We start from the raw sequence: 19,725 nt of genomic DNA on the forward strand, positions 1-19,725 counted from the left end.
AAAGGGAAGAGGTGGTAGGCTATTGCATGCTTTGTTTCTGTAAGTTATTAATAACTCTGACTACTCTTCACGCCGTTTGTCACTTTTTCACCTGCCTGTGGGTCGACCGTGCCAGCTGTCCCATTCACAGACACGTGGGCTCGGCACTGTTGCAGCTCTGTGACTACTTCTGCCAGCATCTCAGAGGCTCAACAGATCTGCCCCCCCATTCTGTCTCTGAACACGTCACACAGATGGTAGGGCATAATAAAGGCACAACAGCTCCACAATGAATAGGCAGTGTGGAAAGGGGCTAGAGTCTGAGCCTGTAGCTCATTTCAACAATTACACTTTAACCTGTGGAGCAAAACAATGATAACTTTTCATACTTTCTATTAATATCTACGCATCATGGTAAAGGTAAGTAAAGTTATACACCCCTACGTTACAGCTCTCTACATAAAGGGTATGAAATGTATGTGTTAGCACTGAACTCTGGCATTGGATGTGAATTATGAGGTGCATAACTGTCCAATATGAATGCAATTCATTGAATACTGGGCTGGGTTGGAGGATATTCGCTTATGGCCAAAGTTTGGGTTTAAAGTAACTAAAATAAGCCTCTAATACCCAATACTCCAACCAAACCCATGAAAAGGCCTTTTAGCTAATGCAGCTATTGACAAGAATGGTTTCACACAAGAAATGACAAAGAGAGGAGGGCAGAGAATAACAGAGCCATTACAAATCAAATCAGAATATATGAAACAGGAGACAAGAAGGGTAAAAGGGGAGGAAAGGATGAAGTAAGGGAGGATGGACAGAAAAACTATGAAAAGGAGAGAGGGATATGCAGAAGAGGAAAAAGTGATTAAGATTAAGGAGGGTAGAGGTAATAAAAAGCAGCTGGATGGGAGGGATGAAAATCAGTGAAGTCAAAAAGAAGGTAGAAAGGAGGAGGAGAACAGAGGGAGGGAAGACAGATATAGACTGCAGACAAAGGAGGGAGGCAGGAGGGATGAAAAGAGGAGGTGATTGGCACAGAGGGAGAAGGAAGGGAGAGATGACAGAGGACAAAGAACAAAGTGAGGAAGAAGTACTATCAACACAGAGGAGGGAGGGATGGATGAAGAACAGGATGGTTGAAAAGAGCAAGGGATGAGGAGAGGGGGGCTGTGATGGGGAGCCATTAATAATTTATGATAGCCTCAGCTTTTCAAAGCAGCCCAGCGGTCCCGCTCTCTGCTTTCCCCTGACGTTTAATTTGTCTGAAAATCGGCAAGCGTGGAGTCTGATTATCGTCTCCGTCTGTCAACACCTCTGCTTCAATCTCCCTGACACCGAGGTGAGATCACAAGCTGTTCGGTACACACATGTCAGCCTGGAATCCTTTAGGTCAGAACAATCCTCGTCTAGAAGCTTCCGTGCAGACTTAAAGTAAAGCATCTCTAAACCTCTCAGACCTGCCTGAAATTAAATGCCCAAATACAGACCTGAGATCTTCTATATCGTTCCCTTTATAAGCCCATTATATTGACAGGGAAAAGTGCAGGGCGAGCAGTAAAGTGCCCTTGTCCGAACTCACTCAGTATAGTTTTACAGGCTATCTGATAGACCCATTTCTGAACTCCTACAGTAAAGTAGCTTCTCTTTCAGTGTCTCTCCTGTGGCAAAATGACTTTTCAGCTGCTGTTGTTGTTGTTGGATGGTGGATGGTTTGTACACCGTGAAGGAGACTCAGGGTTAGAGTTTGGAAAATCTTCTAATAAAAATAAAGCTTCCCTTACATGGGGAAATAATGCTTTTGCGCTATAAAAACTGTTGCCATAACAAATTGAGCCAACTGAATGAAAAAATTGTTCAGCCATCTCATGAGTTATTATAACTGATTTACTTGATACAAGTTGATTAAATGTTAAGAGATTGCTTTTTGGTTCCTGTTACCTTGTTATAGCCTGGCTCAGATTGGTAAGTGTGTGGAGATGGTACTGTCGCTAATCGAAGGCTAACACCAGAGTCTCAGAGCTGGTGTTCACTTCCTCCACAGCAAAATCTCCCAGCAGCGAGCACAGGGCTGTAGTGCTAGCTAATTAGCATTAGTCGAGTTGACTTCCCAGCAGCCAACATTATGTTGTGAACCTAATGGCGGGATAGCCTAGCGCTGATGTTTGTGAATAAAACAATCATTCTAAAAATAAATGTATGAGCACGATTTTCGCTGGTGTAACATTGCTGTACGGTTTAGCCACCAAGCATTAGCATTTAGCATATCATCGTAGTGGACTGGATGAAATATCAAATCAACAAGAGAGAGAGGATATTAATATTGAGGATATTATTCATCCTAGTTCGATTCCAGCTTTTATCGTGGACATAGTTTCCTTTATCATTAGGAGAATCAACTAAACAACCAAATAAACTTGGTGCCGAAAAGAAAGCAGGATGAATTACGTTAAAAATTGAAAGAATCTAAAAAAAAAAAAGAAGATGCAGGGCAATAGAAAAGGCACTATTATTCTAAACGCAACCCCACAGTCTCCAGAAAGACTTCCTTGCTTCCTCTTTCATGCAATATCTACCATTTCTGTTCTTTAGTGTGACACAATGCCTTATAGTGTTACACGCATAAAAGAACCAAAAATGTATGTTTATCTCAAAATATCTTCAATAAAAACAGTTCAGTATTTAATTAGGGGAGATAAAGACATCACTCATCTTAATTTGGTACAATTTTCAACAGTTTTACAAGGATGACTGCAAAGTCTGACTTGCATTGATTGAACATGTCCAAGTTAAAATCATGGGTCAAAATAGTGTTATTCAAAATGTCATATCAAATAAAAGACAGTATATGAAAATCTTGATGTATTTTATGTCACACCATAGGACACATTTACAGTGCTCTTCAGTGAAAGTGTTCAAGTAGTGCTTAAGTAAGTCTGGCTTCTTTCACAGCAGATACAGTTAAAAAGGGGAGCAAAAACAATTCATGTAGCCCCCTCACACTTCATCCTTACAGTTCATCACCGCATGAGCTGAAAAGCTTAACTTACTCCAATGCTGCCACCTAGTGGTGTACGCACAGAGTTTGAAAGACCAGGAGGGGCTCAACAAAAGATGCTATGGCGTAACATTTATGGGAAGTGTCTCTTTCAAGTGTCCAAACATAATCACAGTGCAATAAATTAACCTCTGGCATGCCCATTTAATAGGCAGCATATACCGTATGCTCAAATTTTGAACACACACACGCACACAGACACACACACACACACACACACACACACACACACACACACACACACACACACACACACACACACACACACACACACACACACACACACACACACACACACACACACACACACACACACACACACACACACACACACACACACACACACACCTACCTCAAAGGCAGCTGTCCTGTGATATGGGTACCTGGAGGGTAAATATGTTCATCGACACGACTGGCAAGATGAACACTGAAACAGAACTCTACCTGCTGCTAATATGCAGCGTGTATTTCTCTGTTTGAAGACACACACTTCCACTCACACTAAGAATATCCTCCTTTAAGAATATAATATTCTATTCATATACGTTTTTGTGCATAGCATAGTGCATGAATGCAAAACCTTTAGCATAGCTATAATCTATTGAATATGTTTTGTTATTTTTTTTAAAAGATCTAATCACAGAAATATACACAAAGTATATACATTGTTCAGATTGGATTGCTGAGACTGCCTAAACACACTACACCAGGACATAGCCATTTTTGGCTGAGCTGTGTTCATAAAATCCAATATCAAAAGAACAAAAAACTCATGCTCCTTGCATGTGTCAAATCAAAGAAATTAATCTTTCGTCTTTGAGGCTTGGAAAGACGGACTCTTCAGTGTCAGGCAGAGACTTTGTGGAAGCCCTTGGCAACAACGCTTGGGCTGTTGCTGTGTGAGAAAGTGGCCATCAGCAGTTTAGTGCCAGGTGAAGAGGCCGTGATGGACACCTTCTTCTCTATCTTCTCACCCGGGTTCAGGAGAGCCAGTCTGGGAAGGAGAGAGAGAGAGAAAGAAAAGATACTTAATCTTTCCACATTTAAACTCTCACAAAGAACCACTGTATATTTCCAGAGCAGCCCCTGAAACAGTCGTCGTTAATAATATTGGACAATGAATAAAATAGACAGGTGGCAAGATATGTTATGTTCCACAGTACAAATGATTATAATATATCTGTGTGTGTGGGCGATGAGTGTTGATTAATACCACAGATAATTCAAGATATCCTTTGCTAGGTGCAGAAATCTCTCTGGTTAATGTTCTGCTCTTTCTCAAGCCAGAAAAGCAAGTACCAAAACTGTTTTATAGTTTCGGTATTTAGCATGGTGATGTATGACCTATTACGGTAACTAGATGAATTAGCGGGCTCATTTTTATCTGGGTTGAAACATTTACTTGAAACCACTGGAAATAAGACCAAACCAGGGAAAGATGGATGTTAAACTGGCTGTGACTCAGTTGGTAGAGCGAGTCGGCCAATGTCCGAAGGGTTGGCGGTTTGAGCCCTGCCCTACTTGTGTCATGGTCGTTGTGGCCTTGGGCAAGTCACTTCACCCACCTTGCCTCGTGTCAATGTGTGACTGCTGTATGTATGGGGAAGTGGTCAGAGGGGCTGTAGACTGCTGATTAGCAGCCACAAGGCAGCTGTGACTACTATCGTAGTTTACCACCACCATGTATGTCTGTGGGAATGAATGAAACCTGGACTCTGTAAAGCGCAATATAAAACTTAATTGACAAAATTTTCCTGTTAAAACAATTTTACCTTTCTTGCATTAGAACACTCAGCGCTACCTTGAAAGTCCCATCCTCTTCCCCCTGCCTGACCTCTGACGCTCCCTCTTCCCCTGACACATATGTTGAGAGAGAAATGCTGCATTTTCAGGGGGAGGTCGACCAACCCCGGATTCACTAGTAGGAGGTTTCCCTTTGACAGGTATTTTAGTGCAATTTGCGCAATTGGAGGTCCCAAACTTTGGACTGGTGGAGCAATGACCCCTTCCCACCTTTCTACCTCCTGCCTTTGCATGGATCTCATCACACCTGTAAGGTTTTGTTACTGTGTCATGCATGGCTGCGGCACTTTCTGGTGACAGACGGACAAAAATCCTGGCAAATACTCAATACTAATAATAATACAGTAGGTGTCTCCCGGTTCACATTTTTGCAATGATGACACAAACAAACAAACAAACGCACGCACGCACGCACGCACGCACGCACGCACGCACGCACGCACGCACGCACGCACGCACGCACGCACGCACGCACGCACGCACGCACGCACACACACACACACACACACACACACACACACACACACACACACACACACACACACACACACACACACACACACACACACACACACACACACACACACACACACACACACACACACACACACACACACACACACACACACACACACACACACACACAGTTAAATTGAGCATGTTCCAAAAAATGTGAAAAGTTATGACATCTCAAATGTAAAGTTGAGGAGGAAGAAATACTCACATTTGACTTTACATTTGAGATGTGCTTTCTTGTCTCTTGTCAACTCATTGGAATTTGGCTTTAGCACCCCACTGAGAATCACGTTATTGAGGTGACATCTCCTTTCTTTAAAAACACACACCAAAAAAGGCACAACAGCACATGGATGTGAACTATGCTCACTTTTTGATTTTTGGCTTTTTTTCATTAATGTTTTTTCTGTGGCTCTCATCGTTACCTTCAATTATTAAGCTACTGTCACCTTTTCAAATTATTATTTTATTTATCTTTCTATTGCATGTATGCATTACATGTAAACCATCTGCTGTCCTTTTTTCAACATGAACCCCTACTGTACATTAAAATTGAAACCTTAGCACAACCTGCTTTGCCAATAAATAAACATAAATTTGAAATAAGCATAGACAAATAAGACTGGATCATTGCATTGACCCTTGAGGATGACGGTGCCTTACATCCCACAGAGCAACACAGCTACATTTGTTTGTAACATTATGCTCCTGCAGCTGCTGCAAAAACATACCTGACAGCATTCCCAGACACTACAAACCATTGTTTCCACCCAGCTCAACGACAAAGACACTGGAATGCTGACCTGTACGTGATCATGCAGGTAACAAGAAGTATCGCTTGAGAATCAGGATTTGTTGTATTTCCTGAGATCCAATTGTAAACAGACTCACCTGGCTTCATGTTTGCCCTGTAACAAGCCGGATCCCTCTAAGGTCAGCACAGCTCCACTCAGAGTTTTGCTAAATGTGCTGATGAAGGACACCTGAGCTGTGTGCTCCTTCCTCAACTGGATGCTGTCTCCTCCTTCGACCTGTGGAAAAGCCATATAAGACTCCAGATGACAAAGTCCTCTATTTGCTTGGCAGACTACATTTTCTGAGGTCATTGTTCTCATTTGACATTTTTGTTCATGCTTTTTTTTCACAAAGCAGCGTTCCTGCTCCCAGCAGATAAGGAAGCTATTGTTTGGGTGTCATCCGGCAAGTTAGGACTGTCCTCTTGGTCAGGGAACATTGAATTTTTTTTTTAATAATAATCAGACTACACCGAAAAGAGCAGCCAGATAATGTTTCATTGTTCATTCCATGCAAATGTGTGTCAATGATTATCATGGTTAAGTGTAGAGGCTAAATTATAGTTGTATCTTCTGATATTAGAAGGCTTACTTCTTGTTTTAGGCTGAATAACCTGAATATAAAACTCTCATGTGATGCCAGTTCTAATTACTCATCATGGTAACACTGACCTTAAGTCAGCTGAACTTGATCCAGATGGGCTATTAGCTGGATTGTCTGACTATAGAGTGAAGCTCTATTTGATCAAGGTCAAGGGCACTGCGGTGCATCCGTGGCTTAGCGCCACCCAAGACGACTGTTATTGGTTTATAGAAATACAAACTGGCCAGAACATTTATCCCCTATACCAGAATTTTACCTTGGGGGATTAAAAGCCCAGCTGCAAAATACTTCCTCTTTTGACTTACAGACCCATACTTAGTGCCTGCGTATAGCATTTATACTGTACAATGTTTATTATGATTTAACACTGCATGAAAACTTCTGTGCATCTTATATGTAACATGAAGGTCATGACATAATTTAGAAAGGTTCTAAGATTTAGGTCACCAAAATGCAGAGGGGTGATTGATACTGAATACTTCTGTGATATGAAATATGTATCTCCTGAAACAGGAGACAGGAGTTCAGAGTGAACAGCGGTAAAGATGAAAAAGAAAGGAGGACATGGTTTTTGATGGATGCCGCTGTACCTCTATGGTTATCTTTGGTGATGTTATGTTGAACTCCTGTGTGGCCAGAACTCTTTCTTCTGTCCTCACGTCCTTTATCACCACTGCCACGTGCACAATGTCATCGCCTGCCAGGACCGACTCATACTCAGAGGAAGTGATGGTGTGGTTGCGCTTCAGAACTGCAGAGAATGTAAAGGATGTGAAAAACTGAACATGAGAGAAGGAAATCAAAGTTATAGATGCAAACAATCCCTCGTGTTTGTTTTTTACGTTTCAGTAGAGGCTATTTATCAAACCGTATGTGTACTAAAAAGGAAATGCTATTAAATAAGGTAATCCAACATTAGTGTCAGAGCCTGAACACATTCATGCCGTCCTCTCCTCACCTTCACCCGGCTTTATGTGCACTTCTTTGTGTCTTTTCCAGAAGCTCTCCTGTGGGTTGCTGTTGTAATCTTTCAGCTGAGCGTTGAGGTGTTCCATCAGGTCCCTGGGGCTGCCTGACTGGTTTGTGACCGTCACGCACATGATGATGCTCTCACCCACTGTTGGCACCCCATCTATACTTAGAGACACCTCCAGACCGGATGACATTTCTCGTGAAGATGAAGGTGAGATGAGGAAAAGAGGTGAAAGATGAAGTGCTATTGGTGCGAACTGTGCATATTTACATGATAGGTTCAGTCCTTGAACATTTTGATGTTTGTGTTTGATCAAACTCTATAAGACCTAAAGACTGTAGACATCCCTTCAAATTAGTGGGTTCAGCTGCCTCATTCACAGAGGTGAGGTAAAAAAAAATCCCAAAACGATTAGCCACCTTGCAGTTATATGTCTGCAATAACCAGTCAAGTTTACATCCATTTCTGTGCAGATTTACATAATATATGTAGTGAGGGTTTTAAAAAATGTCATTGACTCATCATTTCATCCTATTGTGTGAAGCTGTGTCATAATTAACATATGAATTCTTGAGTTTTGGTCAAAAATGTGTTTTGTGAGGTCACCGTGACCTTTGACCTGCCAAATCTACTACTTCATCCTTGAGCCCAAGTAAACTTTTATGCCACATTTGAAGACATTCCTTCAAAGCTGTCACAGGAATGGGACGGACGGACGGACGGACGGACAGCCCCCTCATACTGGGGGGATAACAAAAATGATGACAATGTTTTTGTCCAAACTTTCTTATTTGCACACACTAATATCACTGCTAGAGATGCCAGTGGGACCCTTTTTAAGAAGTCAGGGGGATTTTACTCACATATGCCAGTTTTTTAGTTGTATAGGTAAAAGTTTTGAATTTAATAGCTAAAGAAGTTCCAAAAGTGTGACAAAGGTCTGCTATGTGGATTTATAGAATTAACATCAATCAATAAATTGGAAAAAGAGTTATGGAAAATGTGCTCTTTTCATCTCTAAATGACTAACTATAACTATCAAATTATTTATTTTAAATGTATCCGTAAATTTGATTTGGCTTCCCTGGAAACACTTACAAATCTGTCCCACACCCATGTGCACACTCTTAGGTGAAAACCTCTTTAAATACGATGTGGAACTGCAAATGTGAAATACTTTTGCTGTAGAGTTGCGTGTTATCCTACTATAATTAGAGAGTGAAAGTTTGTTTGCTTCTTGAAGCATTCATCCAAACTAACACATACATTTATATAAGCCAGTGGTTGTGTCAAAGCAAGCGACTAAATACACCTGTTTGGAAACACCTCTGCTAATTGGATTTCACCACGGATACTGGATAAATTAGTGTTACAACTGAACTGTGACACTAACTGAATCTAATAATGTTACCACTGACAAAAAAGTACCTTTCAGTGGCATATAAACACCTCAATATACACTGTTTTTAAATTATAAATTAAGGAAAAACGGTGACTTGACAAATGTTTTGTGACAGTAAGAGTATTATAAAAGAAGTATGCAGTACAACAGTATTACTACAGTATGAGTTGTATGAAAGCTTACCTGCTTCCTCTTCCTCTTGGCCTCCTCCAGGATTTCCAAGAGATCTAGAACATAATGCTGTAAAAGTGAGAGAGACTTTGTCATGAACAAAGTGACAGCATCAAAGCTAACTACTTCCCTCTACTTACCATTGAGAACTGAACCTCTGACTATGACAGTGTTAGCACTGTACCTTTCAGTCGTACCTTTCTAAACAACTCAACATACACTGTCATATTGTGGAAATGAAGGAAAAATCGTGTCTTGACATGTTTTCTGACAGTATGATTAATATATTGGCTTACCTGCATGACTTTCCATCCTGTAGGACTGTCGAGGAGAATGGCTACAATATAACGCTGTAAAAGTGAAAGATTTGTTTTGAAGAAACAAAAGTTATGCCCTCAACAGACCATAAGAAGCAAAGAGCATTTAAAGTGTCAATGAACAAGTTTGAAGAAAAAGGTTGATTGCACAATGTAATGACTGAATGACTATAGACTAATGACAACATCCGTGTGACGATTCTTACGATTCTGTATAACGAACGATGACTTGGGAAAATGAAAGCTTGCTTGATAGAAAAAAGGAAGAGGAAAGCACCTATACTAAACAAGGTAAAATGTCTAGGAGCATACACTGCATCACTGCTTACCAGAGACAATTTCGCTAAGAGGCAATTCAACAAAATTGCTTACAGTAGCTATCATCAGGTACTGTAAATGGGCGGACAGTGGAACAACCGGAGTAACAGTGGAAACTCTGTCCGGCAAAAGAAAGAGACCCACTGACGAAGGAGGAGAAGAGGGAGAGTGATAAAACAGTTTGTCCTACAAGGTTACATCTGTAAGTAACAAAACCCGCCTCTCATTAATACTACCAGGTGATGCTACTTCAAATTGGGTTTTCTTACGGTTGTTTCTTGCTTTGGACAGGCAGGCTGCTGGCGGTAACATTAGCCATGTTGCTTACATGAACAAGTAACTTACTAGTACATAATATTTAATGTCACTTGTTCATATGAAAGTCAGAGGATATAAAATATGGTATCCCCTTCTCCACGGCACAGTTTGTTTAAAAAAATGCATTGTGTCCTGTGTTGTTGGTATCGTTAGGTCTGAGAAAACCGGAAAAAGACATCTGTAACAAGGTGTCTTTGCGACAGCGGTACATCAATCATTTTCGGGGGGGATTTATAAAACTTGTGTACTGTACGGCTATTTGTTGTTGAGCAGCGGAAACAAGACACGGGACTCCTCCTGAGCTGTTGTGACTACATTCAAACCTTTTATGTCGCAAATTCACATCGCTGCTGGTATGAACAGTGCCGCTATCATACCGTCTTTCTCCGCTATCATTCAGTCTTTTACGGCTTTTTGACAGCTACCGGGAATTTCAAGGTGATTTCTTTCATGTTATTAGTTAGTTCATGAGTTGATGTCATGAATCAATTACGTCACCTTAAATGTCTTGAATGACATACACTTAATAATGGTAAAATCTTGGAGAACTCAAACAAATCTATTCATGTCAACCAGATTATTCAAACTGCAACTACTCTGTTTTTCTCACTCAGAGAAAAAAGTGCTAGAGCGCTCTGGCAGCATGACGCTACATCCATGTTGCATGTGGAAAGGCAGGTGAGGATACCTTGTTACGCAGCCACTCACCATACATCCCTTGCTTTGTCCTGGCTGAAGAAGAACAGAAAATGGAGCGAAATGAAAAAGACGGGTATATTCCATAGATGGAGGGTAAAGATGCTTTATCATACAACACTGACCTGCTGGTTGCCTCCCTGAAAAGGGGAAAAAAGGTAGAGAAACTTTACCACACATGTAGGTCAAAGACAGAAAACACCTTACTTCTACTGTATCTGAGTCTGCATAGTACATTTGCATCATGCTAAAAGACTTCTTTTTAAAGAACATACACTGGACTGTATGTGGTCTTACTTTTGTTGCTCTTATAATACTGTGTCAGATTCTCTGGGCCGTCAAAGCCGATTCTCTTGGTGTAGATCAGCTGTCCCACCCTCTCACTGTCTACCTTCTTCCCCACCACCCGTCCATTGCGCACGATCATCTGTACAACGTCAGCATCAACAGAGGCATAGAGGAACGGGGTGTCATAAGGGGTGCCAAGGTTATGGTGCTGGATGGCAGCTACTGGGCAAGGGCCACAGCAGAATATCCCTGCAGAGAAATGTGTGTTTACTGTTCCATTAGTGTTCACAAATAAATTACATTATCCATTCATTTCCACTTTCTTTGACATTTAGAAGAAAATTCTCATGTCGCGTTCAGCTTTGATCAGGTGTTTAAGATTTCTGTCCAAATTTGAAGACATTAAATTGAAAAATTGGAATTAAAATGACAGCTGCTGAAACCTCCTTGAGGCAGGGACCCACCTGCACTCTTCTCCTGGGGGGTCGGGTCCACTACCTGCCAGCCGTCATACCCTGCACCAAGGTCTGGTCTTCTCATCCAGCACTCTGCCCACACATGGAAGTTCCTGCAAGGACGTATGCACAATCATTTATGTACACTCTCAAAAATAAACCAATAAACATGGACATGCATGCACATGAATACTATACACCATAGGGAAATGCACTAAAGCGTTGACATTGGTGACTAGAAATGTTGGCCTGTGTTCTTCTTTAGTTCATATATTTATATAAAGCAACAATCACTAGGTAAATGTTAAAACAGACACCAATATACTGAAATATAATTTGAAAAAATAATATAATGCCTCATGAAGACACCAACCAAATGCTGTCCTGTGAAAGGTTGAGCTTTTCCCCTGTGCTCGAATAATATTCTTGAATTTTCAAGTTGCCGTCAACATCGTGGGCTGCGTTAAAAACTGTCACCACCCTGGAGGGAATCCCCAGCACTCTCATCACTGAAAAAAAAGAAAAAGTAAAAAGGAGAAAGAAAAACTGGAGAGACCAAGATTTTGAAGTCCTCTGTACTGACAAAAGAGGCCTGAAATGTTAAGTTTGTTTAGTAAAAATAAAACAAAATGCAAATCAGCTAGTGGTGACAGTGATATTTTAAAGGTCAGTCCAACCAAAATACAAAAATAAATACATATGCTCTCTCACTCTAATGATAGATAACCATGCAGAGTTTATAGTTTAAGTTTTTACCACAGTCTGTCTGAAAACTGCAGACACCAACAGAGGTAAGCTAGAACAAATATTTGTTTGTATTTTAACTAAACCATACATCTCTTTAATGAAAGAAAATGTGGGATTTAATGACATTCACACAATACATTTTTAAAATCACCCCACCTTCCCTGATCAGCATTCTACAAATACTATTCCCTCATTTCTCTCCTATAGGTGTTTAATCGGGTTGTGATTTGGTGACTGTGCGGACAATAGCATATGATTCACATCATTTTAATACTCAAACTATTCAATGACCCTCGTGCTGATTTCTTGAGGAATAAATGATTAATAGATGAGATGGAACTGATAAATAACATAGAACAATGCAAGTATCATTATTATCTAACTAAAGGAAGGAATAATAAAGGGATATCTGTGTGTCTGTCTATCATTCCCCTGTCTTGAGAACCGTTTGTCCGATCTACTTCACACTTGCTGAGTGTATTGCTAGGGAACCAATTATATGCAGTACCAAATTTAGTTCAGTTTGGCTAGATGGTGGCAATGTAACAACAAACTTCACATTTTGGCATGTAACCTTTGAACTGTCTCAGTATCCAAAATCTTTATTTTTCCTAGATTTTAACCATCACCAAATTTGATACAGGCTGTCTCATGACCAAGCTGGACAAAGTTTTGTTTTGGGGGTTTTTCACACAGTTTTGCTTTAACTGGCCCTCAGAGTTTCCTCTAATGCTGTAGTTGGGGCTTATATTGCAAAACATGTCATATCTCCTCAATGATATGATGTCTGAGTGGCCATGACAAACTTGGTGCCATTTGGCGATCTAGCATCATTATCTAACTAATAAAGGCAGGAATCTCTGTGTCTGTGTATACACGTTTGATCGTTCTTTGTATATCTCAAGAACCGTTCATCCAATCGACTTCACACTTGGCAGGTACTGAGGACCCAAAAGATACTGAAACTTTTCATAACTTCCTCACTCATAAGAACCGTTCAAATTCAATTAGATGCAGCGTAACTGCTCTTCATTGGAGATAGCTCAATAACACCCATCATTTTAGCATTTGCACTGTTGTGTCCTAATAATTTAAAGTACCTGTGCAGAGGACGGATGCAAAGACCCAGCACTGCCCATAGCGCACAGGGGTGCAGTTAGTCGAGACCCAGCGGTGAATGATGTCAGCGCTGCTGCTCCAGTCTGTAGGCTTGACACCATCTTTGTAGCATCCCTGCCACTTCCCCTCCAAAATACCCAGGTCATCATTAGAGTTCACCTTGGAAAGAAGGAGACACATTACTGACTTTTCTTTGTTTCTTCAATGCAGTAAACTTCAATCAATTACAGTCACGTTATTGATATTAAATTATTTATCGCATCTACAGTATTTTTTGAGTGTTGTCTCTCACCATAGCACATATAACCCTGCTGAGGTAGACAGGGTCTCCTCGTCGAACGTAGTCCTTGTCTTTGTCTTCGAGATGCTGTGGGCTGACCTGCAGGAGCTTCAGACATGCCTCGAGCACCCCAGGCTCATACTGCACACATGGAAACACAACTGTAGCTGTACTGTACTCTTAACTGCCAGTAATGCTTGTAATTATACATGATCTATTCATGATAGCTGAGCGTCACATACCTGACCAAATGACCAGGGCCTGCTACTAATGTTTAGATTTGTGCCCATGTACACCAACCCATAATCACTTTTGATATATTCTTGTATTTGGACATCCTGTGGTATGTATACGGGGTCATCTGAAAGGTAATAGAGGCTATGTGGAATGACTGTAACAAGATAACAGGAAATACAGGAACCAATAACAGGAAACATTACTACATGGACCCACCTTTCAGCCAAGGGTTGCAGAGCAGCACAAATGTTCCCACTGCATAGCTCCTTCTGTACTGTACGGTCTCTATGTGGAGCAGGAGGTTATACATAGCCACTGAGGATTGAACAGGGGAGCAGATGCTGATGGTGACAGACTTTGAATGCATGTTGCCCGGGTAGATTTTGGCCGACCAACTTTGAGGATCGGATCGCTCCTCATCAGAGAAGTGGACCGGCATTCTCACTGAAAGGTCACCTGTTTGGTGAAAGAAAACATTTGCAGTTTAAAGTGAGACTCTGTAACCTTTGAGTGAAGCTACAGCATAATTTCCGTTTGAAAGCCTAAGCAATAAAACACAATGGCATCACAGAGAAAGCGGACTTGATGACTCTACTCTAACTGCTACTGTTAAACTGTGTTTTAGCACATTTAGCATTAGCATTTACAATAGTGGCCAGTGTTGAGCAATAGTTACACTTTAAGCCTGTAGATGGGCAAGGTAAAAGGTTCTTTGGCAGCTTGCAATGCAGTTTGTGCCCCTTGTGTCAATGTTTTTACATTAGAAACCCACAAGTTGGGATGAGAACCGGTTGTGCTGGTTATTGCTAGTAGGACTGTGTCATTTTTTTCTTTCATAAATTACATGCTTTAAATGTGAGAAGATGTAATTATATCTGTGATACCTAGCCAAGCTTCCAGGACCAGGCTCTCTGTGCGAGGATTCCATGGGCTGCGAAACAGCAGCGTAAGCTTGAATGGTTTCCCCCGTCGCACCACCAGGTGCTTTTTGCTGAACCCCTCTGTGTCGTGGGAAATGTGGTTTTCATGAGCCTCAAAGTTGACTAACTTCAGGTGGCAGTGGCCATCATGACCTGGATTAACGAATATTTAAAAAAACAACAACATTAATCTGAAGAGTGTAGGAAAAGAGAAGTGGAGCAGGAGCTGAAAGAAAGAAAGGAAGAGGGAAACAAGGAAAGAGCGCTAGTTTGGAGATAAAGTCCAAAGAAGGCAGCTGTTCACAGTCTTTTCACGCAATTGTTCACATGTTAAAAACAGTGCACTGCCTCCGTCGCATACTGCTCTTCATACCATGTATACCCATAACTTTACAGTCTGTCCTAGTGAATTTATGAGTTCCTCATACTTGTGGAGTCACATGTTTCAACAAAGTAGTAAAAGAGAGAACAGATTCGTCGATAAAATACCTGAAAGTAATCGTGTTAAGTCATGAAAAAGTTCGCAAAATCATGCACATCCAGGGGAAACATACTATGTGCAGTAATGAAATAATACTTCCATAGCAGCCAGATTTGAATTCCTCCCAGTCTTAAACACACCATAACATGTTATAAATGATACTATTACATCACTACTATCAAACAAAACGTAATTTAATTTTAAAGAACTTAACACTCAACAGTATGCAAACACCAAACGACAAAGGAAGTCACTCACCACTAGCGTAGTGTGTAGCCTGTTGCTTGCAGTCCATGGTCTGACAGCCGGAGTTATGACTGAAGGAATGACAAACATGCTCCAACTGATGGGGATCTCACTCTCTCGTTCCACCCATCATTGTATGACGTGTTTCTGTTGTTTTTTACATATTTCTTGTGTCCAACAGTGGCCCACTGTTGCACATCAAGAGCCAGCAGCTGTACTTTATTAACACAATTGCTAAACAGACGGAATTAACAGAAACCTGAGCAACAAGTGAAATCTAGCCATACAGTGTAAATATTCAGGAAGTGTAACATTAAGCTTAATTGACTCTGCAAAAGTAAGAACTTTTACTTTTACTTTTACCACTACTGTTACACATACAGTATACAGTATACAGTAGAGTAAGCACTGCTACCACTTCTGGTGTTTTGCTTGATGACAGTAGATATTAATCATAGACTTAAAATTTTGTTGATACTGGCAATGATAAGCGCAATGATCTGCAGTTGCTGCACCAGCTTGTTTCGCTGGTTACGTTTGCCAAGTCTGGAGTTGTTAAAGTTGAAATTCCTAAAGGAAAAGAAACAACACACCCTTTGAAGGATGAGAATAAAAAGAGAATTGAATTGAAAAATCGCCCGTAGGTGTGAATGGTTGTCTGTCTCTGTTCGTCTCTATGTGCCCTGCGATAGACTGGCGTCCTGTCCAGGGTGTACCCCGCCTCACGCCCGATGTCAGCTGGGATCGGCTCCACCCACCGATTGGGACAAGCGGTTGAGGATGAATGATGATGATGATGACACACATATAATGTATCAGTGGTGGAATGTAACAGAGTACAGTCACATTACATTAGTACTGTACTTAAGTCCACTACATCTCTGGTAGATATTGTACATTTTACTGCGCTACATTTTACAGCTTTAGTTACTATACATAGATAGAGCAGAATTTGTTCCATTTCTGCTGTTTTTGATTGATGGCAGCAATACTATAAATGATGTAAGGGACATTCCTTCTACTTTATATCGTCGTCTTGCCTGCGTTGAGTTTGTCTTGTAAAAACTTCTGTTATTCACCTGTGGTATTTAATTAAAAAAAAAAACAATGATGAAAGAGACTTCACATGGTCGTAAAATTGACAGCACACGTTGCAACATCATACAATGACACATTAGTAGTCTGGCCTTTTTGGGCTTGCACCAACTGGTTTACATTTTCAGTCGTTTTCCCATTCACCCTGATTTTCCCGCTCAGCCACGCCCATCACCATTCTGCTGCAATCAATACAATTACACTCTTCTGCTGTTCTTCACCCTCCCATGGAAGCCTCTCCAGCACTATTCTTTGTGTTTTTACAGTTGTTTCCTGTTTGTCTGTGTTGAACATTAAAAGACATTATCAACTGAATCCTATGTGTTGTGTGCTGCATCTGGGTCTTCCTCCAATCCGTTACAGGAAGATCACAAGACCAACATCGAAACAGGTGGTTCTCCACCTATGTTGGACCAACGTCCTCCTTTCCCATAGGTCTCTTACCGCCCCCATCAGTTAACAAAGAGGCTAGTTGTCTCCACTGAATATTAACGTTGATTATCATTCTGTCATTAACTTATAAGTTCATCCTCATCTGTTTCCCAGGTCACAAAAAAGCAACCAGAATATTAAAATTGATATTCAAACTTTAGTTAGGTCTTGTTATTGATCACACACAGCACAGAAAGCTGCTTTGAAGATGAATCGGCATTGATCCTGTCCATAAACATGTGAACAACACAGTAGCCTGGGGGCAATGAGTTTAAAAATGTCAATCATCCTGGCCACACCTTTCTCTAAAAGACACGGCAGGTGACCAAGAATGCCAAATATGATCCGACTACAACCCCCAATTCCAATGAAGTTGGGACATTGTGTAAAACATATATTCAATTGAATAAAGTACAAATACAAGATATTTAATGTTGAAACTGAACCTTTACGGTTATTTTTTTCTTGCAAATATTCACTCAATTGTAAGAAATTCAGGTCTTTTGTTAGGAAAAGATCGATGGAGGCTTCCATGTCCATCCGGTATATAAAAAACTATGAACGGCCGACATAAAGGGACATAAAGCACTACGTGACGCAAGATCATCCTTATGCCACGCATAAGGCTACGTGATCATACCTGAAGGCCACCGTAGCTTCTACGACATGCTTGAAAAGGGAAGGAAGGGTGAGGGGAGTGGTATTCATTTGGTTGTTATCTCTAACTCACCACTAGATCAATTCAATTCAATTAAATTCAAAAAACTTTATTTGTCCCCGGGGGGCAATTCAGGGCACACAGAGCAGAAAATAACGACAGTGCAACTATACAAAAACATTTTAACCTAACAACAAGAATAAAGTGTAAGAGAAGAGTAAGTGTCAGGATGTTAGTGTGTTAGTACAGGTTAGATACGGAGAACATCGTCGGTGTGAGATGTAGAAAGACATGTGTGTGTCAGATGTAAGCAGAAATGTGAACGGGTGTATAAGATGTAAACATGTAAACATGCAGTAGACTGTTAAAACAGGTATGAACAGAACTGTAGTGCAGAAAAGATATAAGTGGACAGATGGAAGATGACACTTAATCCTACACACAGAAAGAAATAACCCATAATAAAGTATTTCTTATTTTTATGTTTTTTGAGTGCATTTTGGGTAAAATTCAAAGTACAATATATATTTTTGTGGTTGGAACATAATTGATAATTGCCAAATAACAGATCTGATTAAAGCAGACAGTTCTCAGAATATTCTCATTATTTTCCCAGGGAGCAAAAAAAACATAAAATAAAAAATTTAATAAAGTGCAACTTGTACGTTAGCAACCACAGTTAGTCAATGTGTAGGAAACTGATGTAGAAACTAAATTCAAAAATATAAATATCCACTATTGCAACATTTAAAGTTTTTTGTAAAAAATGTTTTACTGCCTCATCAAAAACCTACCAACCGGTTTGGAATTAGGCATAGGGAGAGTGGTCAGTTTAATAATAATATTTATTTGGATTCATTCATCTTCAACCGCTTGTCCGTGTCGGTGTCGCGGGGGGCTGGAGCCGATCCCAGCTGACATTGGGCGTGAGGCGGGTTACACCCCGGACAGGACGCCAGTCTATCGCAGGTAGAGACGAACACATAGAGACGAACAGAGAGAAACAGTCATTCACACCTAGGGGCAATTTCAGAGTCATCAATGAATCTAACACATGCATGTCTTTTGGAGTGTGGGAGGAAACCGGAGAACCCGGAGAAAACCTCATTTACACATAAGATCTCATCACTGATCACATTCAACAGACTGGATTCTGTTAACACAGCAGCCTAGAGTCAGTTAGTTTGAAAAGGTCGCTCATTGCTCATGCACACCTATCTCTAGAAATATGTGGCAAGTGACAAAGAGAATGGCAACTATGATCCACCCACACACTGACAAACATCTCACTCTCGCTTTTCCTGCAGCCATCCACCATGCCGTGTGTGTGTGTGTGTGTGTGTGTGTTTGTGTATGTGTCCCGTCCTTTTCCATCAGGGACCATGTTGGAATTTTTTTTAATGATTTTTAATGAACACCTACTTAACAATTATTTAAAGTGTGTATAGATTTTTTTGGGCCAGCAAGTGCTATTTGAGATTTGACGTGCTCTGTTGGTAACTCGGTTCACATGAACAGTAAATGCAGAAAACTTTGGTATAAGATGTTACATAGTGACAATGAAAGATTTTTCAAGAACTGACCTTAAGTATAGAAGTATACAATAAGTAGATCTTTTTACCCACCAAAACTCAACAGAACCAGATTTGAATTTACGATTTAATATTCTAAAACAAGTCCACTTAGTGGTCGGAAACAACCCTGTAATCAATTCTAACTGTGTAAAGTTATATTTAACCGACCTTTTGCACTAAATAAGACCATCTCTGACATAACATCTCACATACCATGCACCACTGACTGGCTGTGTTGGGT

At 40.6% G+C, this 19,725-nt stretch overlaps 1 protein-coding gene across 1 annotated transcript; it reads right to left on the minus strand.

The window, feature by feature from the left end:
* Window positions 1–2,815: 2,815 nt before the first annotated feature.
* LOC310951343 (protein-glutamine gamma-glutamyltransferase 5-like) lies at window positions 2,816–15,777 on the minus strand. The gene is made up of 17 exons (XM_083919522.1): window positions 15,738–15,777; window positions 14,963–15,151; window positions 14,295–14,534; window positions 14,084–14,202; window positions 13,854–13,982; window positions 13,543–13,720; window positions 12,069–12,204; window positions 11,705–11,808; window positions 11,250–11,489; window positions 11,078–11,092; window positions 10,965–10,988; window positions 9,600–9,653; window positions 9,316–9,372; window positions 7,716–7,925; window positions 7,348–7,508; window positions 6,251–6,390; window positions 2,816–4,034 (listed from the first exon to the last, which is right to left on the minus strand). The coding sequence occupies exons 1-17, from the start codon at window positions 15,772–15,774 to the stop codon at window positions 3,887–3,889; spliced, it is 2,181 nt and encodes a 726-aa protein (XP_083775648.1). The 5' UTR covers window positions 15,775–15,777; the 3' UTR covers window positions 2,816–3,886.
* Between the last annotated feature and the right edge of the window lie 3,948 nt (window positions 15,778–19,725).

Source organism: Echiichthys vipera (genome assembly GCF_963691815.1).
Source record: "Echiichthys vipera genome assembly, chromosome: 9".
NCBI classification, from domain to species: Eukaryota; Metazoa; Chordata; class Actinopteri; order Perciformes; family Trachinidae; genus Echiichthys; species Echiichthys vipera.

What these genes read in the sequence shown, in the direction of transcription:
- LOC310951343 (XM_083919522.1), bottom strand. Translation starts at nt 15,774, where the DNA reads ATGGACTGCAAGCAACAGGCTACACACTACGCTAGTG. An exon ending in TGCATCCGTCCTCTGCACAG is followed by an intron (nt 12,205 to 13,542) that starts GTACTTTAAATT and finishes CTTTTTTTTCAG; the next exon opens with TGATGAGAGTGCTGGGGATT. An exon ending in GACAAAGCAAGGGATGTATG is followed by an intron (nt 9,654 to 10,964) that starts GTGAGTGGCTGC and finishes TCACTTTTACAG; the next exon opens with CGTTATATTGTAGCCATTCT.